The 27128-nt window shown below is 43.2% G+C and overlaps 1 protein-coding gene across 1 annotated transcript in view; it reads right to left on the bottom strand.

Moving 5' to 3' along the window:
* Positions 1-1595: 1595 nt before the first annotated feature.
* Positions 1596-27128, bottom strand: part of LOC132765749 (zinc finger protein 845-like) — a 65792-nt gene continuing 40259 nt past the window's right edge. The window contains exons 9-17 of the mRNA XM_067463957.1: positions 26002-26095; positions 20878-21249; positions 18556-18679; positions 16720-16790; positions 14846-14972; positions 14142-14237; positions 11515-11676; positions 9199-9330; positions 1596-7931 (exon numbers count right to left, since the gene is read on the bottom strand). Coding sequence (XP_067320058.1) covers positions 6781-7931; positions 9199-9330; positions 11515-11676; positions 14142-14237; positions 14846-14972; positions 16720-16790; positions 18556-18679; positions 20878-21249; positions 26002-26095 — 2329 coding nt within the window. The 3' untranslated portion in view covers positions 1596-6780. The remainder of the gene's footprint in view (positions 7932-9198; positions 9331-11514; positions 11677-14141; positions 14238-14845; positions 14973-16719; positions 16791-18555; positions 18680-20877; positions 21250-26001; positions 26096-27128) is intronic.

The raw sequence follows: 27128 nt of genomic DNA, 5'->3' as shown, positions 1-27128 counted from the left end.
CGGTATTGCTCCACCCGACATCCGACGGGAAGTAGCAGCCAATAGTGAAAGGACCAAGGCAGAAACATCTCCAGCTCATCCCCTGTTTGGGTATCAGCCAGCACGTCAACGACTTAAATCTAGAAATAGCTTTCTAAGATCTACAGAGACACTCGCTGGAACACCTCAGCAAGCAAGAGTCCAAAAGTGGCAGGCTCAAACCCAGAACCTCAACCAATGGCTGATACCAAATGAGATACTCCCTCCTGGGCACACAGAGGACTGGGAGACTTGGAAGGCACTGAACAGACTGCGTTCTGGCACCACGAGATGCAGAGCCAACCTTCAGAAATGGGGCTACAAAGTGGAATCCTCGACATGTGAATGTGGAGAGGAGCAAACCACTGACCACCTGCTGCAATGCAACCTAAGCCCTGCCACATGCACAATGGAGGACCTTCTTGCAGCAACACCAGAAGCATTCCAAGTGGCCAGATACTGGTCAAAGGATTTAACCAACTACCAAACTCACAAGTTTTGTATTTTGTCTGTTTGTTTGCTTTGTTCTGTTAGAAATGTAATATAATGGACTGGTTGCTCTGACACGACAAATGAGTACCACTTTGATGACAATGAAACTTGCGTTCAGTGCCACATAGGGACACACACTTCTCCCATCTTTTAAAGCAACTGTAAACACCTCGCTTGTAGAAGTCAACAAGTTGCTCCAAAAGCCACATTGTGACTGGAAATCAGAGTCTCATCATCTGAAGAATGCTTGCCCTTCAAAAATAACTTCCTTGTTGGAAAGAGGTGGAAGTCCAATGGTGCAAGGTTGGATGAATAAGGAGGATGTGGGAAAATTTCCAAGCCACAGGAGCATTCTTCTTCCATTTGGGCAACTGGTGAGTTGTGAACTGGTGCATTGTCTTGCAGGCGGTAGACACCTTTGGTGAGCATGCCACATTGTCTCTTGGTTCTGATTGCCTCCCAAAATTTCCACAGCAGTGAAACCTAGTATGCCCCAGTGACCATAGGAAATCCATCCATACTACTCCGTGCTGGTCCCAAAATACTGTGAGCATGACCTTGCCTGCTGAGAGTTGGGCATGTGCCTTCTTTGGAGGCGGTGAGTCATGATGCTTCTATTGCATCAACGGGACTTTAGTCTCAGGATCCTAGGGATGGGCCCAGCTTTCATCCTGTGTGATCAGTCTGTTGGAAAAGTCCTCCTGGTTTCCATGGCACATCATTGTCAATAGTCAGAGAGCATTCAATCCTTTCCTGCTTCTGGAAAGGTGTGAGCAGCCGGGGCACCCAGCAAGTAAATACCTTATTCACATGAAGATGGTCTGGGGTGATTTTTTTCATCACTTAAGTGGTTGAGGGGGAAAAAGAAAGGGCTGAGGCTGTTAGGAATTGTGGGAGTTGAAGTCCAAAACACCTGGAGGGCCCAAGCTCTATCCCATTCTACCTCTCTCGCCTATGTCGAAAGGCAGAAAATTCCTTTGAAAAATGGTAAGGTTTGCAATTTCCCTTGCCATCTGCCATTGTTATGCTGGGCATGAAATTTCCTCCTTTCAAGGCACGGGTACAAACCAGGCTGATTCGTAACGTTGTGGAGAGAAATGACCATTCCATTATTCTTTATTTGCAGAACATTTTGCCAATACACTAAAAATAGGCATACAGTCTCAAAGCAACCATGCATAATAAAGGCAGCCGCCTACAACACCCAACTACTTTAAAACGCGCACGCATCCACAGTTCCTAGAGAAGGGCTGAAACTGGAATGGGAGCCTTGTGAAAATCAATGAGCCAAAGGACTCATAACATCACCCCGGACCCACTCACAAAGGACTTTGCATGAACAAATAGTTTTCTTTGAAATGTTTCAGAATTTTTAGAACCGACTACAGTGGGTCATTATTATCTATCCTCTGGGGCTTGGTTCCATGACATCCCTGGGGATACCAAAAATCTGTAGATGGTCAAGTCCCATTATATACAATGGCGTAGCAAAAGGGTGTCCCTTATATAAAATGGCAAAATCAAGGTTTATATATATTTCAAGCCATGGATGATTGAATCCATGGATGCAAGATCACTAGGAATAAAGGAACAGTCGTAATCAAGTTGGTGAGCTTTTTCAAACGGTTACCAGAAGGATCATGATGAGCTTTCCACATTTCCAAATTTATTTGGCCACGGTAGCTCAGCGGGTTAAACTGCTAGCTACAGAAAAACTTGCTGACCAGAAAAACTTGTTGGCAGTTCAAAGCCGCAGGTTGGGGTGAGCTCCTGCTGTCAGCCCTAGCTTCTGCCTACCTAGCAGTTCAAAAACATGTGAGTAGATCAATAAGTGCCACCCTAGCAGGAAGGTAAAAGGTGCCCTGCAGCCATGTCAGCAATACATGACCAGGTGGGTCTATGGACAACAGGCTCCTCAGCATGGAAAAATGGAACAAGAACACCTCTCCATGACCAGAGTTGAGCATTGTCCCAGACACAGACAATGGAAAGGAAAACCTTTGTCTTTGTTTGTGTATTGTCTGTCATTGTTCACTTATAAAATGTTTGCCTATATTTGTGTATACTGTAATCTGTTCCGAGTCCCCTCGGGGTGATAGAGCAGAATATAAACAAAGGGTATTATTGTAGTTGCTTTTACTCATATTTTAACATTATGAGAAACCTCCCTTGAAAAATACTCCAGAGTAGCTTTGCTAACATTACAGCCAGCCTTCATTTTCAGATTAGATATTTGCAGATTCAATTAAAATATGTTCTAGCTAGCAACTTTAAGATGGTTTTTTTGTGTGTGTTAAGAATGACTTGAGAAACTGTAAGTCACTTCTGGTGTGAGTGAACTGGCAGTCTGCAAGGATGTTGCCCAAGGGACGCCTGGATGTTTTACCATCCTATGGGAGGCTTCTCTCATGTCTCCGCATGAGAAGCTGGAGCTGACAGATGGGAACTCACCCCACTCCCCGAATTCGAACTGCCAACCTTTCAGTAAGCAGTCCAGCCGGCACAAGATTTTAACCCATTGAGCCACCAGAGGTTTCAACTTTTTTTGTCATTTAGTGTTATTGCATTGGTAATGGACACAGAATTATGCTGGAGGCCCTAGAGATTCCTAAAGAGGTGTTCTCTCCTGTTAAAAGCCTTATTTTTTTACTTCTGCAAGGCTCTAACCACAGTAGATACAGAGGACTGGATTATTAAGCAACAGAAGAGAAAAGGCAGTGAGGTGAACATGAGAATGGTTCCATGTAACACAAATATCAGAAAAATAAACTAAGTACAAACAACTATAAGATAAAAAAAATCTGGACATTCAGAAAAACAAAAACAGGACATTCAAAATGTATGTGATACAGCAGAACCACAGAAATATCATCCATGTGTAGATTTTGACATTCAAGGGTGACACACCATCCACTGACTGTAATATCCATTTCCATGCAACGAGACTTAGTAAAGAGAGTCATGATGTTTTGGGGACTGTTCTTCAAGCTTTGCTGTCCCTGCCTTCCTTTTCTAAGCCGTTGGATATTTTTTACATTAGGATGTTTTATGCAGCAGCAAAAAAGTATTTTTAAGAACTCGAATGAAGTAAAACATTGTTACTTAACTAACTTTTCATGGTCAGATTCCTCCCACTCTGGACAGAACTGTCATTCGGATTTGCTCCAAATGCTAGCAAAATGGACCTCTTTCTCCCCCTGTAAAGTTTGCAGGAGTTACGACTGACTAGTAGCGATCGTGAATATGAAAGTTACTTAAGATTGGGTTGTTGTAGGTTTTTTTGAGCTGTTTTAGAATCATTAGATTTCTAGAACATTAGATTTCCTCATCCAAAACTGGTCCATAGACCCAATTGCCTCTTCCAGCCTTACACCGCTGCTCCCGAAGTCACATTTCCAGCTCGAACTATTCCAGGAGGTAATTTCCCCAAAATCTGATTTGAGGACGACAGACTCAGAAGTCTGAAATACAGTGTGAATAAACACAACCTCACCCCAAAAAGTTAGTGTCCTGAAGCGAAAGTGCCCTGTGTCCCTCATCCTATACATTAACATTAGTGTTAAATAACCAACAATATGTTCATGCTTTAACAACCAGCTCCTACAATTCACGTTGGGGCTCAACTTTGTCACCTTGAAGCATATGCTTCTCCCACTTCTCTCAAGAAAATCCCACACAGGAGAAGCAACTTTGTCACAAGAAATATAATGTGCAGATTTGATTGATATGTGTGGGTATGAATGAGCTGATGAAAGATGAATGAATGAGAATTAGTAATTTTGGAAACACCATTCCAAAAGATTAAGGCCTGCAATGACTAAATCATTAACTGCCTGCTTGAGGGACTGTAATTAAAACCTGCTAATGTGAACTTAAAAAGTAAACTGTGACAGTGATAAGAGAAATGTTTACGTCTGTCAACATTTGTTGACCAGAAATTGGATTAACTCTCAAGGAAATGATCTTTGTTTACATTAATCAAAGACAATGCTCTTTCAAGTCAAACCCAAAACACAATGGTTCAAGACAAAACATTTATGCCAGGAGGTGATGACTCAAGCTGACTTCAACAAGAGTTATTGACTACATCAGAAAAAAATATTCCTATAACAGACTCAATCTAATGATTCTCAAATTGTGACAGAGATGCTGTTCACTTTCTATGCTCTGCTCCATTGGGAAGGAGATAGTATACCAAGGGATGTCAGATCTGCTCTGGGAAAGCAAGATTCTGCTCACTTTGGGGTTCTTTCTCAAGGGAAGAGGAAGGAGATACGTTTGTAGGGGGTCAGGTTCTGCTGTATGGAGAACAAGAATCTCATCCTTGGCATTTTGATAATATGGAAGTTTTGGAACTGTGCATTGGAAGGCTGCAGGGAGGCAGAATCTGGCCTAACAGGTATTCTTCTCCAAGGAGTAAAGGATATGGCAATATATGTATGAATGGTGATGGATGTGGTGTGAATGCAGGGTAAAAATGTAATTTCCCCTTGGCTTGTTTGTTTCTTTGCCATGTAATTGTGAATCTAACGTAGTTGCATAGAATCTGTATGTCCAATGTCGTTCTTTGTGTAAAAGTTGTGTAAAAATGTTGATATATCCTCTCAGACTGAAAATTGCAATAAAAGGAACCTTTGTTTAAAAAGTATTAATGGCAACTCCTTCCTTTATAGAAGTCCTTGCATACTTCCCCATGCACAAAGCCCTGTCTTTGTTGTAAAACCGTCACTCTCCAAAAATTATGGACACAGGAGATTCATATCGTTTCTACACCAGAGGCAGGAACTGTCACAACTGTAGCTCCCAGCATTCCTAAACAGGGCAACCAATGGGAAGGGTGCTGGGAGTTGTAGTCCAACATTGGGAGAACTCCAAAAATGCACATCCTGCTCTAACTCATCTGAAAGTAAATCCCGTTGAACTCAATGAGTAGACAAACTGGATCAGATTGTCTCCTTGACTTTTGACCACAATCTCCCCTAATCTAAATGCACTGTTAGCCATTGTTTGTTTGTGTCAGGAGTCAATTTCTGACAGCATGAAGACGTCATAAATTCCCTCTGTGACATCCTGGCTGAATCAATTCTCTCTGTGACATTCCGAAGCCAGCAGAGGGTGCTAGGAACCATGTTATGCAGAGATAAAAGCAATATATCCATTTCAAAGCAAGTCTGCTTGTGAGTGGTCATTTTCCATTGCTACTTAGATCCTACAGACTGACAGTTTAGAAGTAAGGCTTACTCTTTTGTCAGTCTATGCAGACTTGCAGCTTAGCTGCAAACGGGTTTCAGCAGTTTAAGGGCATGGAAAACCCACTGCAATGCATGGGCTACAGCAGGCATGGGCAAACTTGGGCCCTCCAGGTGTTTTGGACTCCAACTCCCATAGCATCTCAGTGATTCCAGCCACGAAAGCCTTCGACAACATGTTAAAAATCCTCTTACCTAGTCTATATCTTTTTAGGTGCCCTCCCACTAAAATGTGATTCTGAAACACATTTATTTTTTCAGTCTTGCACAGAAAAGAACAAAAGAACAAGCCTTGTTTGGGATGACACCCCTCCACCTACCTGGAGATACTTGGCATAGAAAATTCTATCATCAACTTACAAATGTGTCAATTTACCAAAAAGGAGAAACAATTAGTTCTTGAAAACATTCCCATTAGCACTGAGTGCCTGTCCAAATGACACAAGGATAGAGAACTAATGATCATTATCACCCTCACGAATTTACTAAATATGACCCAAAAAATGGGAAAGTGTGGAGAGCAAGGTGTTTCTAGTACTTTTGACTGTCACGCGTTCTTCTCAAGAGAAGATTACTATTTCATTCACTTAGTTGAAGCAATCTTTCAACTTTGTTTGAGGAAAAGGAGATTATCATAAGTTTTTTGGAAGCAGAAAGTAAACTGATTATTTGGAGCTTCTGACTGAAGACCATTAAGAGTCTCAGTATTTTTTCCCATCTGTCTCTTTTTCTTCCATCCTCAGGCAATCATACTCACATTTTCCGCTCTCCCCAGTAATAACAAACGAAGGAGTTAGCAAGCTGCGTTGTGGAGCATATAAGTATGTCAAGTTGTTATACCTTTTTGTAACTGCGTCTAATGCCATCCTTTTGAAAGACTCTCATCCTCTTTCTCCATCCTTGAAAACACACAAGTTGTAAAAAGTGTCTCGATGTATGTATGGCTTCTTGTTTGGATTGGGGGAATGACACACCCAACAAGTATGGGCCTAGATGACAACACCTCCCATGCCCCGAACATTCATAGTGCCATGGTCCTGTCCTCCGTTATTTCTTTCACAACTAGGATGGCTTGATCGCCAACAGATGTCTCCTCAATAGTCCACAAATTAGGCAAGCCCACACTTTCTGCCTCTGTGGAGGACGTGTAGGGCGTAAGCGGCCAGCGAAAGGGTTCCGGCGGGTGAGTGTAGCCGTAATAGTTCTCTTGCGTGAAGCCTCCGATGTCCAAAAAGATATTGGTTCCGACGGCCGCTTTTGCCCCACGACCGCTGCTCTTGTGGCGCTTAGCGTCGTGGGTGTTCTGGTGCCTGATGAGGTGTGAGCTCTGGTTAAAGCTCTTCCCGCACTCGTTGCATCTGTAGGGCTTCTCTCCTGTGTGGATCTTCTGGTGCCGGAGGAGGGTCGCGAGGTCGTTGAAACTCTTCCCGCACTCGGTGCACCGGTAGGGCCTCTCCCCGGTATGGATCCTCTGATGTCTGAGAAGGGTCCTGCGATCGCTGAAGCTTTTTCCACACTCGGTGCACTCAAAAGGCCTCTCCCCGGTATGCACTCGCCAGTGCGCTTCGAGGTTGGATTTGTCACAGAAGCTCTTGCTGCAGCTGGAGCACTTGTATGGTTTCTCCCCGGTGTGGCTCCGCCAGTGCGTCTTAAGGCTGTACTTGTTGTAAAAACTCTTGGTGCAGCTGGTGCAGTGAAAAGTTTTCTCTCTGGTTTCCACGTGAGTCTTCTGATGTGTAATAAGGTTTGTGGTCCGATTAAAACTCTTCCCGCACTCTGGGCATTTGTACGGCTTCTCTCCCGTGTGGATTCTTTGATGCCTTAGGAAGCTTGTTTTGTCACAAAAGCCTTTGCTACAGACGGTGCACTTGTAGGGCTTCTCCCCTGTATGGATCCTTTGGTGGACCTTAAGGCTTGCCTTACGAGTGAAGCTCTTCCCACACACCTTGCACTGATTCTTTCTCTTGCCTTTGTATGTTTTGGGTTTGACTGGCACTCCATTGAAGTCACTGCCCTGGCAATTGGGATTATTTCTCCAATCTTCATCTTGGTCCTCCTCATTTGTATCTGCTCCTTCTTCACTTTGAAAGTCATGCCTCGCGTCTTCATTCTCTGTATCTTCTGACAACACGTCATATGGTTCCCACTCACTCCCACTATCCCAACCATCACCTAGTAGGAAAGACAGACACACACAGGGAAAGAATGAGATATAAATAAGTTATAACAGGATACACAAAGACCTGATTTTGGAGACACATCAGATTCATAAATGACTGACATCTCAATCTACTTGCCCCCAAGGAACTGGGAAATTGATGCTTCTGTTCAATATTTGGTGTTTTGTCTTATGTCTGATATAACAGGTTGTGTTTTTTATTTAATTTTAGTTGTTCAGTTATAATTTGTTTTGATATGTTGGGTTGCCAAATTTCATTACTATGGGTGTATTGTTGTTGTGTTCAAAATCCACCCTGAGTCCCTTTGGGGTGATAGGGTGAAATATAAATAAAGATTATTATTATTATAATTATTATTATTAGAAACACAGCAAGGTGAGTCCACAGCAGACAAAATCACTCTGATGGCTGTTTTATTGGATCACACGTCAGACACTTCCCAAGTGTGTTGGAGTGTGTGATGTATCAGCGAATAATGCGTGAAGATCCCAGTAAGGTAGCCTTCTATTATCATTATCATTATCATCATCATCATCATCATCATCATCATCATCATCATCTCCTGTCTTATACCATTGCTTCTTGGATGGATATGTGTGTGTGTGTGTGTGTATCTTCTTCTATACACATAATAAAAGTAATATATATGTGTGTGTGTGTGTGTGGGTGGGATTCCCACTTACACAGACAACAAACAGGAAATATCAATAGTCCTCCCTCCAATGACATTGCAGGTTATAGTGAGAGTCATGAACATGTACAAGAGCCCTGACCACAAATACCACACTGTCCCCAACCAAGTGAAGGCTTTCATACAGAGACAATTTCATCCTAGGTTGTATGTGTTTCCTCCACCACATCCTAGTGTTTCTTACTCCCTCCATTGGTGTGGAATTTGCATGACCCTACCCACTGCCTTGACAAACAAATATAATATTTTTATTTATATAGATTAGCCATCCCCTGCCATACCTTGCTGTGGCCCAGTCTGTGTATATGTGTTTTGTGTGTATATATGTGTTTTGTATGTGTATATATGTGTTTTGTATGTGTATATATGTGCATTGTAATGTACTTCTGTTTTTTTGGCTTTTAAGTCTCTTCTGCTGTGTTTTTCAGTGTTTTTATGAGTGATGGTCACTCATTGGACTGATACGTGTATTGTGTCCAAATTTGGTGTCAATTCATCCAGTAGTTTTTGAGTTATGTCAATTCCACAAACAAACATTACATTTTTATTTATATAGTTAGATACTGACTTTCAACGGTCTCCGTTATGAAGGGAATGTTCTCTTGAGATCCTCCAGGCAAAGCCTCAAGCGATTCATCTGAGATACAATCCTGCTCTTCTTCCACGTTCTCCACACCGATCGCTCTCACAGTTCCATCATCTTTAGGGAAGAGGAAGGGAGAAGGAATATCCTGAAACACCTCCATCTTGTTTTATTGATGATTTAAAATACGCACATTTCGTTCTTCAAAACGTTTTTCCAAAGTTGGCAATATCCAAGAGATCAAACTAAAACTAGTATCAATATTAAATATATAAAACATCAAGGACTGTACTGCATGAGGCATCCATATCAAAAATATTAAAAATGAACTAGCTATTTTTTATTACAAAAATGTGAGTCAAGCACTGAAAGAGTGAGTAGGCCGAAGCCTATTATAGTCAGTGGGTCAAAGCTAGTGTTTTCCTGAGGACAATGAGTAGGCCGAAGCCTGTTAGAGTCAATCGGCCAAAGCTAGTGTCGTCCTGAGGAGAGTGAGTAGGCCGAAGCCTGTTAAAGTCAGTGGGCCAAAGCTAGTGTCGTCCTGAGGAGCGTGAGTAGGCCGAAGCCTGTTATAATCAGTGGGCCAAAGCTAGTGTCGTCCTGAGGAGAGTGAGTAGGCCGAAGCCTGTTAGAGTCAGTGGGCCAAAGCTAGTGTCGTCTGAGGAGAGTGAGTAGGCCGAAGCCTGTTAGAGTCAGTGGGCCAAAGCTAGTCTCGTCCTGAGGAGAGTGAGTAGGATGAAGCCTGTTAGAGTCAGTGGGCCAAAGCTAGTGTCGTCCTGAGGAGAGTGAGTAGGCCGAAGCCTGTTAGAGTCAGTGGGCCAAAGCTAGTGTCGTCCTGAGGAGCGTGAGTAGGCCGAAGCCTGTTAAGAGTCAGTGGGCCAAAGCTGGTGTTGTCCTGAGGAGTGTGGGTAGGCCGAAGCCTGTTAGAGTCAGTGGGCCAAAGCTAGTGTCGTCCTGAGGAGAGTGAGTAGGCCGAAGCATGTTAGAGTCAGTGGGCCAAAGCTAGTGTCGTCCTGAGGAGAGTGAGTAGACTGAAGCCTGTTAGAGTCAGTGGGCCAAAGCTAGTGTCGTCCTGAGGAGAGTGAGTAGACTGAAGCCTGTTAGAGTCAGTGGGCCAAAGCTAGTGTCGTCCTGAGGAGAGTGAGTAGGCCGAAGCCTGTTAGAGTCAGTGGGCCAAAGCTAGTGTCGTCCTGAGGAGAGTGAGTAGGCCGAAGCATGTTAGAGTCAGTGGGCCAAAGCTAGTGTCGTCCTGAGGAGAGTGAGTAGGCCGAAGCCTGTTAGAGTCAGTGGGCCAAAGCTAGTGTCGTCCTGAGGAGAGTGAGTAGGCCGAAGCCTGTTAGAGTCAGTGGGCCAAAGCTAGTGTCGTCCTGAGGAGAGTGAGTAGGCCGAAGCCTGTTAGAGTCAGTGGGCCAAAGCTAGTGTCGTCCTGAGGAGAGTGAGTAGGCCGAAGCATGTTAGAGTCAGTGGGCCAAAGCTAGTGTCGTCCTGAGGAGAGTGAGTAGGCCGAAGCCTGTTAGAGTCAGTGGGCCAAAGCTAGTGTCGTCCTGAGGAGAGCGAGTAGGCCGAAGCCTGTTAGAGTCAGTGGGCCAAACTAGTGTCGTCCTGAGGAGAGCGAGTAGGCCGAAGCCTGTTAGAGTCAGTGGGCCAAACTAGTGTCGTCCTGAGGAGAGCGAGTAGGCCGAAGCCTGTTAGAGTCAGTGGGCCAAAGCTAGTGTCGTCCTGAGGAGAGTGAGTAGGCCGAAGCCTGTTAGAGTCAGTGGGCCAAAGCTAGTGTCGTCCTGAGGAGAGTGAGTAGGCCGAAGCATGTTAGAGTCAGTGGGCCAAAGCTAGTGTCGTCCTGAGGAGAGTGAGTAGGCCGAAGCCTGTTAGAGTCAGTGGGCCAAAGCTAGTGTCGTCCTGAGGAGAGCGAGTAGGCCGAAGCCTGTTAGAGTCAGTGGGCCAAAGCTAGTGTCGTCCTGAGGAGAGTGAGTAGGCCGAAGCCTGTTAGAGTCAGTGGGCCAAAGCTAGTGTCGTCCTGAGGAGAGCGAGTAGGCCGAAGCCTGTTAGAGTCAGTGGGCCAAACTAGTGTCGTCCTGAGGAGAGCGAGTAGGCCGAAGCCTGTTAGAGTCAGTGGGCCAAACTAGTGTCGTCCTGAGGAGAGCGAGTAGGCCGAAGCCTGTTAGAGTCAGTGGGCCAAAGCTAGTCTCGTCCTGAGGAGAGTGAGTAGGCCTGATCCCAACTCTTTCAGATGAAGGATACTCAACCTATACATTTGGATTCCATCCCAATATTTTAAATACATCTGTCTGAGTAACCACTTACCTCCAGGTTTCTTTTGCCACATCTCTGTGAAATGGTTTTCCGCCTGAACTTCCGTTCTGCTTTGCTCCCCAGCAGTGTCGTCCACCTCCTCATCCCCATCTCCTTGGGATACTATCATCTCAATGGATGCTTCATTGCTTTCCCTTGCCCAGGTATCACCTGCTGGAAATGGGCCCGAGAAAAATGTCAGGGGAAAGAAACCCTTCCAACAATGTTCCCTGACTCTCTCATAGACAACATTGTTTCTCAGAGAGACAGATATTTCTCCACTGGATATTTGCTCTTCCTTGTTTGCCAATGCGACCACAGTTTTAGTCACCTCTCTCCTCTGAAATATTCTCACATCATTTTTAATTAAAGAGGTCCGGGACACTTATTATGGCCTGATTTGGCCTATCATTGTGTCTTAATACACTGAAAATAATACACCCTACATGAAAAATACATCCAGTATGGTGCAGTAATTTGAACAGTGTACTATGACTCTGTAGACCAAGGTCTGACTAACAATCTCAAATATTTATTTATTTATTTACTTACATTTATATGCCGCCCTTCTCACCACGAAGGAGACTCAGAGCAGCTTACAAGATATATATACCTACAGATATATAAACCCATTGTCCTATTTCCAACAGACCTCACCTCTGAGGATGCTTGCCATAGATGCAGGCGAAATGTCAGGAGAGAATGCCTCTAGACCATGGCCCTATAGCCCGAAAAAACCTACAAGAACCTTGTGATTCCAGCCATGAAAGCCTTCGACAATACAATATATTATATTATTAGCATAGTACAATATCAGTATTATATATTCCTATATTGTACTATAAAAGGTAAAGGTTGTCCCCTGACATTAAGTCCAGTCATGTCTAACTCTGGGGTGTTGTGCTCATCTCCATTTCTAAGCTGAAGAGCCGGCGTTGTCCATAGACACCTCCAAGGTCATGTGGCCGGCATGACTGCATGGAGCGCCGTTACCTTCCCACCGGAGTGGTACCTATTGATCTACTCACATTTGCATGTTTTCGAACTACTAGGTTGGCAGAAGCTAAGGCTGACAGCGGAAGCTCATGCCGCTCCCCGGAACCACTGCACCACTAGGGGCTCCAATATTGTACTATACCATTATATTATAATAATATTATTAGTAATATTACATGTAATAAATAATATATAATTATAATTTTGTATTATTATTATTATTATTATTAGTATTATAATTATCAAATTATATTTTATATATCTATATCTATATATCTATATATATCTATATCTATATCTATATATATATATATATATATATATATATAATATCAAATGAAATTGCAAATTCCAAGTCCCATAGCATAGTAACAGGACAGTTGAAACAGAATCACAGTGCGCAAATTGAGCAGTGTGAACTATAATTAATTAAATGTTTTCCATTTCCCTCAAAGAGAGGTTTGCTGTTGAGTGACTTTCAAGTCGAAGGCTTTCATGGCTGGAATCACTAGGTTCTTGTAGGTTTTTTCGGGCTATAGGGCCATGTTCTAGAGGCATTTCTCTTGACGTTTCGCCTGCATCTATGGCAAGCATCCTCAGGATCTATGCATCCTTGAGGATGCTTGCCATAGATGCAGGTGAAACGTCAGGAGAAATGCCTCTAGAACATGGCCCTATAGCCCGAAAAAACCTACAAGAACCTAGACTTTCAAGTCATTCCTGTCTTATGGCAGCCCTGAAACGAAGCTATTATGTGTGACGTGCCTTTGCCTTCCTCTAAATGTGAGAGAATGTGACTTGCTCAGTGGGTTTCTGCAAAAAAGGCTCCTTCTACATTGCCATATAATACAGATTATCAAAGCAGATAATCCACATGATTCAATTTAAACTGGATTATATGAGTCTACACTACCAGATAATCCAGTTCAAAGCAGATAATCTGGATTTTATATGGCAGTGAAGAGTTGAACCCTGGTCTCCAGAGTTCTGGTCTAGTAGCCAAACCATTACACCATGTGGGCCATAGAGGAGAGGAGCCATAGTGATATATCAGGAGGCAAAATATACATACAGTCATACTTCAGGCTATTAAGATGAAATAGGATCATCCTAATTTAGACCAAGCAGTCTCATATTCTCTGCCACTGGTTACTATAATTACTGAGAAACTTGTCCTCATGATGTCACTTAGAATCATAGAATCAAAAAGTTGGAAGAGACCTCATGGGCCATCCAGTCCAACCCCCTGCCAAGAAGCAGGAATGTTGCATTCAAATCACCCCTGACAGATGGCCATCCAGCCTCTGCTTAAAAGCTTCCAAAGAAGGAGCCTCCACCACACTCCGGGGAAGAGAGTTCCACTGCTGAACAGCTCTCACAGTCAGGAAGTTCTTCCTCGTGTTCCGATGGAATCTCCTGTCTTGTAGTTTGAAGCCATTGTTCCGCGTCCTAGTCTCCAGGGAAGCAGAAAACAAGCTTGCTCCCTCCTCCTCCCTGTGGCTTCCTCTCACATAGTGTTGTCAGTCAGCCCCAGACAAGAAGGAAAGCCATCACCAGGAAATATATTACGCCCACCTCTTCTTAGGAATGTTACAATTCTCCAAGAAAGACAAATGCTCCTAAACAAGAAAGCTATGTGTTACCTGAGGCTCTGACAACTGCTCCAGAGTTTGGGTTAAAAGTATCTTCTTTTTCTTCCAACCAAGAAATAAGATCTGGTTTAGGAACCGGAGGCCCTTCTGCGGAAAGAAACAAAATAGGTAATAATAATTGTATGGCTGTGGCCTGGTTAAGGGCCTGTTAAGGCTTGCCAAGGCTGAAGACAGCATCCTAAGAAATTTGGAACCTGCAAAAATGTCATTATGAGGGAGTTGAAGATTGGACATGAAAGGTGCTGATGAAGAAAAACTGCTGAGTTGCTGGCATAGCTGATCTGAGAACTTATGGGGTAAACAGGACATGTTTACATGGTCAGACACAATAATTCTTTAAGTTAAGGAAGTAAGAACGGGTTTAGCACAGCTGGTAAAATCACTAGCAATGATAACATCTACCAACCGAAAGGTTGCTAATTCGAACCTCCTGATCAGCATGAGCTGCCTACTATCAAGCCCAGCTTACTGTTGACCTAAGAAGTTTGAAAGCAGTTTGTGCTGTAATTAGAGAAATTAGGTACCACTAAAACAAACAAGGGGAACCCTAAAAAGAAAAAGACCGGAAAATGCCGGTGACCAAAAAGGAAGGAGGAAGTCCTGATGGCTCTTCAGCATAGAAGATGGAGAACAAATTCCTGCCAACTCACATTCACAAGCCATCTGCTTACCATCCCAGTGTATGGGATCCTTACCCAGAGAGGCCACATTCCCATAGTTTTCCACCATGACTTCCCGGTAGAGCGCTCTCTGCCCCGGGCCCAACAGGCTCCACTCTCCCTCCGAGAAACGCACAGCCACCTCCTCAAAGGTCACCGGCCCCTGAAGGAAAGAAAAAGGAGAGAAAAAAATGTTGCTTCCCACAATGAGCTCAGCATTCTCTATTGGGTGATGGCTGAATGCTAGTATGTCTCTTTTTGGTACTGTATAATGGGTGCTTCCATTGGGAGGCCCTTTAGGGAGCTAGAGCAGAATAGAAATAAAGTTTGTATTATTTATTATTATAGTATGGAGTAACAGAGAATCGCATGAAAGAAGAAGAATAACACTATGTAACACTATTATTTTTGTTCCTGGGTTATAAATGTCATTTATAATATGTCCCATATTTCAGTGCCTTATGTTTTTGTTACTGTATTGTAATGTATTTCTGGGCTTGGCCTCATGTAAGCCACCCCGAGTCCCCTTGGGGAGATGGTGGCGGGGTATAAATAAAGTTGTTTATTATTATTATTATTATTATTATTATTATTATTATTATTACTATTATTTCCAAATTAGTTCTATCATAAAAACATGGAAAACATTTATTAAAATGCAAAAAAAAATATTTTTGGAGGGCATCCTGCAGCACATTTGCAACTAGTTTTTCAATGAATATCTCATAGAGTCTCAACCAATTTAACCTAGTTTGTGGCAGCCACAAAAACAAAGTAGAACAACTGCTTTCAAAGTAAGTGCTGCACAATTAGACAGGAAATAATACTTTCAAACAAACCAGGAACAGAAATTGTTTTAAAATTTTGTTACACTGTGTCATAGTAAGTCATCTATATAAATAAAAATGTAATGTTCATTTGTGGGATTAACATAACTCAAAAACCACTGGACGAATTGACACGAAATTTGGACACAATGCATCTATCATGCCACCGAATGACCATCACTCATACCCCCCCCCCCCCAAAAAAGTGGAAAGGACTTAAAAACCCCAAAAAGCTAAATGACAAAAAGCTAAATGACAATACAGGAAAAAAGGGAAGGAAGAGGGAGGAAAGGAGAGAGAGAAAGAAAGAAAGAAAGAAAGAAAGAAAGAAAGAAAGAAAGAAAGGAGAGAAAGGGGGAGGAAAAGAAAGAAGGAAAAAGAGAAGGAAGCATGGAAGCAAAGAGTGAAGGAAGGAAGGAAAGAGGTAGAGACGGAAGAAAGGAGAAAAAGAGAGATGAAAAGAAAGAGGTAGAGAAGGAAGAAGTTAAGAAAAAAGAAAACGAAGGAAAGAGGTAGAGAAGGAAGAAAGGAGAGAAAGAGGGAGGGAAGGAAAAAAGGAAAGACAGAAGTAAAAAGCAAAGGAAGGAAGGAAAGAGGTAGAGAAGGAAGGAAGGAGAGAAGGAAAGAAAAAAAAGGAAGGAAGGAAGGAAGGAAGGAAAGAGGGAGCGAAGGAAGGAGGGAAAGAAGGAGAGAAAGAGAGAGGGAAGGTTGGCCACAGCAACATGTGGTGGGCACAGCTAGTCTGTATAAATAAAAATGTAATGTTTGTTTGTGGGATTAACATAACTCAAAAACCACTGGGCGAATTGACACCAAATTTGGCCACAAGACACCTATTAGGCCAACGAGTGACCATTACTCATAAAAACTCTGAAAAACACAGCAAAAGAGACATAAAAAGCAAAAAAAACCCCCCAAAAATTACAATTCATGCACAAAACCATATATATACGCAAACACACATATACACAAATACACAGACATATATATACACACACACAAAACACATATACACAGATTGGGCCACAGCAACGCGTGGCAGGGGATGGCTAGTAATGATATAGATGATGATCTGTCCCTCACCTGGTCTGACTCCACAGCGGGGTCTTCCATTCTGTCAAACAATGGCACTTCTCCCAAATGTGCTTCCGCTGCTACAAAGAAGACCGAATCAGAAATAGAAAAGAAAGGAAGACTGTTGTGCTTCAGATATGTCCCATATTTCACTTCCTTAAATGAGAACCAATGGCTCTTGTACTATGAACCAGACGACTAGTACAGTACAACTCCGCAACAATGGAGCACATATTCACAGTTTCATTGACCATGCCAAGTGAAAAAAAAATGCTCTATCTAGGAATTTGTTAGATCCTCTAGGTCATCTTCCTTCTGAAATTTACCATATAGCTCTGGTTTCCAAAATGGAGGACATGTCCCATAGGAGACAATTTGATTTTTTATGGGGGCAAATCAAGAATGAGTTATGAACCGTGATTTCTTTGCATTTGTTATGGTTCTAGAAGCCTCATCTACCATAAATTAGCCTGTATTGTGGCATACACCTTTTTAAAATTATTTATTTATTTATTTATTAAAACTTTTATATCCTGATCTTCTCAACTTCTGTAGAGGGACTCAGACCAGCGGTAAGAACAGCGGTCAGCTAGTGACAATGAAGAGGAGAAAGAAGGCCCCACATAGAGAAGAGTGGGGGGAGCATATGGTTAAGGAATGTGGTGGAGGCTCCTTCTTTGGAGGCTTTAAACAGAGGCTGGATGGCCATCAGTCGGGGATGCTTTGAAGGCGATTTTCCTGCTTCTTGACAGAAAGGGGTTGGACTGGATGGCCCACGAAGTCTTCCAACTCTAGGATTCTCTGATTCTAAAGAGAGAGTGCATGAACCTAGAAAATGGAGGCCACTTTCATCCCAAACCTTTCTCAATTTTGCTTTAATATTACAAGTTATAAAGGTAAAGTAAAGGTTTTCCCCTGACATCAAGTCTATTTGTGTCCAACTCTGGGGGGTGACGCTCATCTCCATTTCTAAGCTGAAGAGCCGGCATTGTCCACAGACACCTCCAAGGTCATGTGGCTGGCATGACTGCATGGAGCACTGTTACTTTCCCGCAGGAGTGGTACCTATTGATCTACTCACATCTGCTAGGTTGGCAGAAGTTGGGGCTAACAGTGGGAGCTCACCTCGCTCCCTGGATTTGAACCACCAACCCTTCGGTTAAAAATTTCAGCAGCTTAGTGGTTTAACTTGCTGCACCACTGGGGGACCCAGGGGGAAAGTACAGTAGCAATTTCTTTATTCATGGTTTTTCACTTGATGGGGGCTCTACAGTAAATGTCAAAAAATTTAGAAGCAAAATTGAATGAAAGAATTTATAATAATAATAATAATAATAATAATGCTTTATTTATACCCCGCTAACATCTCCTGAAGGACTCGGTGTAGCTTACAAGAGGCCGAGGCCCAACACATCAATAAAACAACAGCATAACAAATACAACAATAAATAAACTCATAAAACAAAGCAATAAAAATTAAAACAATAGCAATAAACATTAGACAATAACACCACGACGCATTTAAAACTAAGGCCGGGGCCAAATGTAATGATTAAAAATTTTAAAAAATGCTGGACATGACAGGTGAAATGGATAGGTTTTTGGAGATAGGTGCGGTGTGCAGACAATCTTAAATCTCTAGTAAAGTGCATTTGGGACACGATGCTTGGAGTTTCCTATTCTGGGAAGGCACACTGGAACAACCACGTCTTCAAGCTCTTCCTAAAGACTGCCAATGTTGGGGCTTGTCTGACGTCCTTGAGGAGAGAGTTCCAGATTCAGGAAGCCACCACGGAAAAGGCCCTGTCCCTCGATTTGAGGATGTCAAACGTAAGAAACTCTTACCAAAAGGAGATGCAATGCTGTCATTCTTCGAAACTTGTTCAAACAGCGGTAGCTTCCAATTGTCCAAAAGTGTGATGTCTTCCCTGGAGAAATCTGCAACCACGTCTGTCAATGACCCTGGTGCCTGGGAAAAAAGCAAGGAAACCAGGTTCAGCATCAGAGATAAAGAGGCCCTCTTTTCCCCAGTCTTCCGTCGAAAGCTTCAGATTTGCATGCCAATAAATAGAAAAGATATGGAGAGGCATCAAATGGCAGAATTTCTTACAACAAAGTCTATTCGGGCAGCCATGGTCTAGAGCAGGTAAGGGCAAACTAAAATTAACAAGGTATTTTTAATTAAATTTAATTACATTTAAATTGGAGTCAAGCACTGAAAGGGTTAAATGGATGCAATGACTCAGCAAAAGCTACAGTTGTATATTAGCAGGTGTGCCTGTAGGCCTTTGTGTTAGTTTGCCTCAGTTGAAAAAAGGTTTCCGTCTGTGAGATGGCCTCAGTGTGAGATAGGCCTTAGTCTGTGAGAGAAGCCTCTGTGTGAGGTAGGCTCACAGTGTGAGGTAGGTCTTAGTCTGTGAGAAGGCCTCAGAGTGTGAGAAGGCCTGCTGTGAGAAGCTTCAGTGAGAAAAGCCTCAGGTTAAAGGTCTCGTGTGTAAAGGTCATGTGTGAAGCTCCAGTATAAAGGGTGCTGTGTGTAAAAAGCTACTGTCTGAAGCTCCAGAGTAAGAGCCGTCGCAAACTCTGTTCCTGCGAGAGAAAACCTTGCTAGCATGTCCCTGACGTCACGAGACTCCGCCTCTCACTCCGCCCCTTTCTCTGCCCCTTTCTCCATGCGAGCGTGGTTTTTCCTTTGCTAGGGCAGCATTGCCCGCATTTTCTCTCAGTTGGCTGAATTCAACTGAGAGAAAATGCGGGCAATGCTGCCCTAGCAAAGGAAAAACCACGCTCGCAAAGAGAAAGGGGCGGAGAAAGGGGCGGGGAGAGAGGCGCAGGCTCATGACGTCAGGGACTTGCTAGCAAGGATTTCTCCAGCAGAAACCTAGTTTGCGACGGGCCTAAGTTTGGTGTGAGAGGAGGCTCTGTGAGAGCGAAGCTGTTTATCTGCATAAGAAAGAAGCCCATCGTGGAAGCAAAGAAGGAAGTATAAGGTATAAAGGAAGTATATCTTCTCTGTATCGTTCCAATTTTAGCATATGTGCTGCCGAAGCGAGCACAAAGTATAAAGGAAGTATAAAGAAATTTCTTTGTGTTATGGAAACCTTGTTATTGTAAATAGTGCAACTATAATAGAGCACCTGATAGCAGAGCACCTGATGAACCAACCTGGACACAGCATATTATTTGAGAACACATAAATGCTGGACCACTCTCACAACCACCATGTCAGACTACACAGAGAAGCCATTGAATCCACAAGCATGTGGACAATTTCAACAGAAAGGAGGAAACACTGAAAATGAACAAAATCTGGCTACCAGCATTGAAAAAAACTCTAAAATTACAACAGCAAAACAACAGAAGGGAAGCAATCAGGGACATCTAATCACCTCTCAACAAAATATTGCCCCAGGCACTGTCAAGCCATCAAATGCTAATCAAGGTGGTCTGTTAAAACATTCACACCTAGTTCCAACAGACAAGAGTTCTTTGTCCCACCCTGGTCATTCCACATATATATAAACCCATTTTCCTAGTTCCAACAGACCTCACTACCTCTGAGGATGCTTGCCAGGTGAAACGTCAGGAGAGAATGCCTCTAAAACATGGCCATATGGCCCGAAAAAACCTACAACAACCCAGTGATTCCGACCATGAAATCCTTCGACAATATATATTATTTTATTACAAAAAAAAAGCCTTCTAAGTAAAAGATAATATTGGTCTGTGTTTTTTTTTCACTTTGGGATACTGGTGCTGGGTCATGCTGCTGCTAATAAGTTACTCTGCTGTTTCGACAGGCCTTTGATCTGTGATATTGTTGTTTTTAAATTGTTTTAAATTGTTTTTAAATCATGTTAGATTTTAGCCTGTTCTTGTAAGCCACTCCGAGCCCCAGGAGAGTGGCGGCATATAAGTTTGAATGATAAATAAATAAATAAATAAATTTATAGGTAGGGTCTTTTGTTATTAAGCCCATTCGCCCAACATGCATAACCCCAGGAGTGTATTATGCATGGAAGAAATTTGAGTAGATGGACTTTGAGGTCCAACTCTTATCTATAGACCTGGAGGACCACAGGTTGAGAACTGCTATTTGACAGAACTGGTTCCACATCTAACTGGTTTGTATACCTCTTTGGAAATACCCAAATGTAAGCTGCCTACCTCAATTTCTTCAGGCTTCTCCAGGAGCAAACCTTCCTCCAGCCTCACTATTGAGATATCAGCCTCCGAACTGCTTTCCCTCACCACATTTTGCATTTCCTTGGCCAGGAATGGCTCCTTAAACCAATATGGGTGTAGCATCTGATCCTGTGACCCATCGAATTGGACTATATCCTCCTGCAGAACAAGATCTTCTTTTCTTTCCCAGAACAGTCTCCTCCTTCCATCTTGGATGACAGAAGACCTCTTTCTGTCCACTTCAGAGCTGGCCATGCCTTGCTCTTCATGGTTCGATTGCAGTCCCACAGCCAACGGATCGCCTTGCTCTGCCCGCATGCTTGTGTTTTTTTGCTCTCCAGGTGCCAAAGGCCACTAAAAATTGGAGAGGTGGGAAACGCACAATGCCTTTGCTCCACAAAGTCAACAAATGATGGCTTTACAATATTGTTAAATGACAGAAGTCACTGGAAGGGGAAAAGTGATGGTTCCAGCTGGGCAGAGGAGATTCTACTCGTAGGTACGGAAAACAAACAACCTGGATAGGAATAAAAATAGAGAGCTTGTTATAAAGTCATACAGCCGTGGATTCTGCACCCGTGGATTCAATCATCACAGCTTGAAAATACCCCCCCCCCCCCCCGATCTATACACATTGTAAAAGTGAAAATATGTGTGTGGCTGGGGTGTCCACTTACAAAGACATGCTTCCACATCCACAAATAGCTATAGCTCCCACTGCTCAGGAGACACCAATGACCTTCCCTCCAATGACACTGCAGGTTATAGTGAGAGCCATGAATATGCCCAAGAGCCCTGCCAATGTCCTCCACAAACACCCTACTGCCCACCACCCAAGTGAAGGCTTTCATACGAGGACAATTCCATCCTAGATTTTTTGTGTTCCCTCCACCACAGACATCCCAGTGTTTGACTCTCTCCATTGGTGTGGAATTTGCAAGGCCCTATCCACTGCCTCTCCCTTAACCCTTTCCTATTCTTTTCCAAGGCACACAGCAAACAGAGGAATTGATCAGCAACTGAACATACTAGAGAGGTTTGGGGAGAATTCACCATGATTTATAGGAGTTGTAGGCACTGGGATGTATAGTTCACCTGCAATCTAAGAGCACTCTGAATTCCACCAACGATGGACCTGGAACTAACCTGGCACACAGAGCAGACCCCATAAACCTGGCATGACAGCATGAAGCAGTTACCTTCCCACCAGAGTGGTACCTATTGATCTACTCACATTTGCATGTTTTAAAACTGCTAGGATGGCAGAAGCTGGGGCTAACAGCAAGAGCTCACCCCGCTCCCCGGATTCAAACCACTGACCTTTCAGTCAACAAGTTTAGCAGCTCAGCGGTTTAACCCACTGCGCCACTGGGGGCTCCCATATATGTGATGTTCGTTTGTGGGATTAACATAACGCAAAAACCACTGAGCGAATTGACACCAGATTTGGACACAATACACATATCAGTCCAACGAGTGACCATCACTCATAAAAGCACTGAAAAACACAGCGCAAGAGACTTAAAAAGCCAAAAAATTTTTACAATTCATGCGCAAAACCATATATAATCAAATATATACACACATATACACACACAAAGCACATATACACAGACTGGGTCACAGTAATGCATGGCAGGGGACAGCTAGTGTGTGTGTGTGTGTTTATATATATATTAACCCATTAAGAGAGCTAAGATCTTCGGGAGAGGCCCTTCTCTCTGTCCTACTTTCTTATCAACTGAGTTTGGAGGGAACAAGAAAATGGAGCTTTCAGTGGCTGCTCCCAGACTTTGCAAATCCCTCCGTAGAATCACAGAGATGAAAGAAATGCTCAAAGGCCATTTAGTCTAAGCACCTTCTACCACACAGGAATACACCATTCAAGCACTCCTGAAAGACAACCATCTGATCTCTGTTTAGGAAGGAAGAGACTCCACAACAAGCCCAGGAAGCAGCGAATTCCACTGCTGAATTGTCTTCTCACCCAAATACTAGCCAGGGCTGATTTTGCTTAGCTTCTAGGATTAGGATCTTGTGCAGGCATGGGCAAACTTTGGCTCTCCAGGTGTTTTAGAAGTCCAAAACACCTGGAGGGCCAAGTTTGCACATGCCTGATCTAGTGCTTTTACTGTTTACAGATCAGCAATGGGTGCTTTTAACACACATAAACACACAACATAGCCACTGTATATGCAGGACCTGTATCCATGTCTTCATTTATCCACGTATCGGCGAATAATGCGTGGAGATCCCAGTAGGGTGGCCTTTTGCAGCTGGCAGATGGTAATTTTGTCAGCGCCAATTGTGTTTAAGTGCAGGCCAAGGTCTTAAGGCACTGCACCCAGTGTGCCGATCACCACTGGGACCACCTTGACTGGCTTGTGCCAGAGTCTTTGCAGTTCAATCTTCAAATCCTCATATCATGTCAGCTATTATTATTATTATTATTATTATTATTATTTGAAACACAACAAGATGAGTCCAAAGCAGACAAGATCAGTCTGCTGGCTGTTGTATTGGATCACACGTTGGATGCATCCCAAGTGTCTAGGACTGTGTGATGTATTATTATTATTAATACACATAAGCACACAACATAGCCTCTGTATATGCAGGACTCATATCCATGTGTTCATTTATTCACGTATCGGCAAATAATGTGTGCAGATCCCATTATTATTATTATTATTATTATTATTATTATTATTATTTGAAACACAATAAGATGAGTCCAAAGTGGACAAGATCAGTCTGCTGGCTGTTGTATTGGATCACACGTCGGACACTTCCCAAGTGTCTAGGACTGTGTGATGTATTATTATTATTAACACACATAAACACACAACATAGTCTCTGTATATGCAGGACCTATATCCATGTCTTCATCCATGTATCGGCAAATAATGTGTGCAGATCCCATTATTATTATTATTATTATTATTATTATTATTATTAGAAACACAACAAGATGAGTTCACAGCAGACAAAATGACTCTGCTGCCTGTTGTATTGGATCACACGTCAGACACTTCCCAAATGTCTAGGACTGTGTGATGTATTGGCGAATAACACGTGCAGATCCCAGTAAGGTGGCCTTCTGCAGCTGGCAGATGGTAATTTTTCAGCGCAGATTGTGCTTAAGTGCAGGCCAAGGTCTTTAGGCACTGCACCTAGTGTGCCAATCACCACTGGGACCACCTTGACTGGCTTGTGCCAAAGTCTTTGCAGTTCGATCTTCAAATCCTCATATTGTGTCAGCTATTATTATTATTATTATTATTATTATTTGATACACAAGATGAGTCCACAGCAGACACTCTGCTGGCTGTTGGATTGGATCACAAGTAGGACACTTCCGAAGTGTCTAGGACTGTGTGATGTATTATTATTATTATTATTAACACACATAAACACACAACATAGCCTCTGTATATGCAGGACCAATATCCATGTCTTCATTTATCCACATATCAGCGAATAATGTGTGCAGATCCCATTATTATTATTATTATTATTATTATTATTATTATTTGAAACACAACAAGATGAGTCCACAGCAGACAAGATCAGTCTACTGGCTGTTGTATTGGATCACACGTCGGGTACTTCCCAAGTGTCTAGGAATGTGTGATGTTCAGCGAATAATGCGTGCAGATCCCAGTAAGGTGGTCTTGTGCATCTGGCAGATGGTAGTTTTGTCAGTGCTGATTGTGTTTAAGTGCAGGCCAAGGTCTTAAGGCACTGCACCCAGTGTGCTGATCATCACTGGGACCACCTTGACTGGCTTGTGCCAAAGTCTTTGCAGTTCAATCTTCAAATCCTCATATTGTGTCAGCTATTATTATTATTATTATTATTATTTGATACACAACAAGATGAGTCCACAGCAGACACTCTGCTGGCTGTTGGATTGGATCACACGTCAGACACTTCCCAAGTGTCTAGGACTGTGTGATGTATCGACAAGTAATGCGTGCAGATCCCAGTAAGGTGGTCTTGTGCAGCTGGCAGATGGTAATTTTGTCAGCACTGATTGTGTTTAAGTGCAGGCCAAGGTCTTTAGGCACTGCACCCAGTGTGCCGATCATCACTGGGACCACCTTGACTGGCTTGTGCCAGAGTCGATGATGATGATGATTATTATTAAGGTAATTTCTGGACACTTCTCATCCTTGCAAACCACCCCCTCCACAACTGTCTGCAGTCTTTAATGCCTGGCTACATGGCAAGATTGTTATTATGATTATTATGATTATTATTAAGAGCCCCCGGTAGCGCAATGGGTTAAACCCCTGTGCCGGCAGGACTGAAGACCGACAGGTCACAGGTTCGAATCCGGGGAGAGGCGGATGAGCTCCTTCTATTAGCTCCAACTCCTCGTGCAGGGACATGAGAGAAGCCTTCCACAAGGATGAGAAAAACATCAAATCATCCAGGCGTCCCCTGGGCAATCCTTGCAGATGACCAATTCTCTCACACCAGAAATGACTTGCTCCTGACACGACAAAAATATTATTATTGTTATTTATTTGTGGTGCGACCCAGTGATTCTGGCCATGAAAGCCTCCGACAACACAGGTCAAAAATGCCATTAATTTCATAGAGTTTGGGGTTTGCTGGGGGTTTTTTTGTTTGTTTTGTTTTGTTTTTGGCAAGGAAGATGAAAAAGGTGGCTTGGCTATTTCCTTCCTCAGACATACATCCTGCAACACCTGGTGCTTGTTGGCGGTCTCCCATCCAAATACTAACCATACCTGACCTTGCTTAGCAATCCAACTGCAATGTATGTGTGGGTCTAATGGAAATTTTCATAAGGATTTTCTTAATCCATGACTACCCAAAGGGTGGTGTGCCTGTTCCTGCACTCTTCCAAATCTATAGTCATTCTAATCTAATCTAATCTAATCTAAACCTCCCCCCTAATTTGGCTTCATATCCCAACATTAGGAAGAGGCCAAGGTTGGCTGATGCTGGCTGTTTAATTAAGCACAAATGGGGCATGATTAAAAACACCCCCCTCCAATCCAATTTCCCCTCTTTAGTTGGAAAGCAACTCCCCCTCTTTTGCAGCTTGGTTTCTCCCACGGCTTCCTGCAAACTCACCTGGTCTCTCCCGCCATTGACTCCAAGCTGGAAGCTTCTCCCCCAGAAAGGTGGGAAAGGGGGGTGGGGAATAGTATGCCAAGCAGGAAGTGACCTCAAACAGCTTCCAGACCCACTTCCTCAGAGGCTCCCTAGGAATGCAGACTCTCTCAGCTTAACCCTTTCAGCACAGGCTCAGTCTCAAAGCAGGCATTCAGGGCAGAAAGATCCCAAGCAGCCCTGGCTCTTGTGGTTCTCCCTCCAGAAACCTCATTTCTGTGGTTGTCACAAACTAGGTTGAGGCAGCCACAGATCCATTGAGAGATCCATTGAAAAACTAGAGCAAAATGTGATGCAGGATGTCCCAGAAAAACCAAGTTTTTTGCAGTTTATTTTTTCCATTTATTATTATAACAACAACAACAACAATAACTGGTGGGATCACAAGCCGGAAAAAGTTATGGAGAATGAACACGCCAAACTCCTCTGGGACTTCCGGATTCAGACAGAGTTTTGGAACACAAGGCTCCTGACCTCACAATCGTGTTAAAAAACAAAGTATGGCTCGTCAACGTCGCAATCCCAGGTGACAGCAGGATTGCAGAGAAACAACTGGAAAAGCTGACACAATATGAGGATTTAAAAATCGAACTGCAAAGACTCTGGCACAAGCCAGTAAAGGTGGTCCCAGTCGTGATCGGCACACTGGGTGCAGTGCCTAAAGACCTTGGCCTGCACTTAAGCACAATCGGCGCTGACAAATTTACCATCTGCCAGCTGCAGAAGGCCACCTTGCTGGGATCTGCACGCATTATTTGCCGATACATCACACAGCCTTAGACATTTGGGAAGTGTCCGACATGTGATCCAATCCAACAGCCAGCAGAGTGTCTGCTGTGGACTCATCTTGTTGTGTTTCAAATAACAATAATAATCCTGGAAGAGACCTCATGGGTCATCCAGTCCAACTTCCTGCCAAGAAGCAGGAAAATTGCATTCAAAGCACCCCCAACAGATGGCCATCCAGCCTCTGTTGAAAAGCTTCCAAAGAAGGAACCTCCACCACACTCCGAGGCAGAGAGTTCCACTGCTGAACGGCTCTCCCAGTCAGAAAGTTCTTTCTCATGTTCGGGTGAAATCTCCTTTCT

This window comes from Anolis sagrei, chromosome 2 (assembly GCF_037176765.1).
Source record: "Anolis sagrei isolate rAnoSag1 chromosome 2, rAnoSag1.mat, whole genome shotgun sequence".
Lineage (NCBI taxonomy): Eukaryota > Metazoa > Chordata > Lepidosauria > Squamata > Dactyloidae > Anolis > Anolis sagrei.
This window is presented reverse-complemented; position numbering and strand designations above follow the sequence as displayed.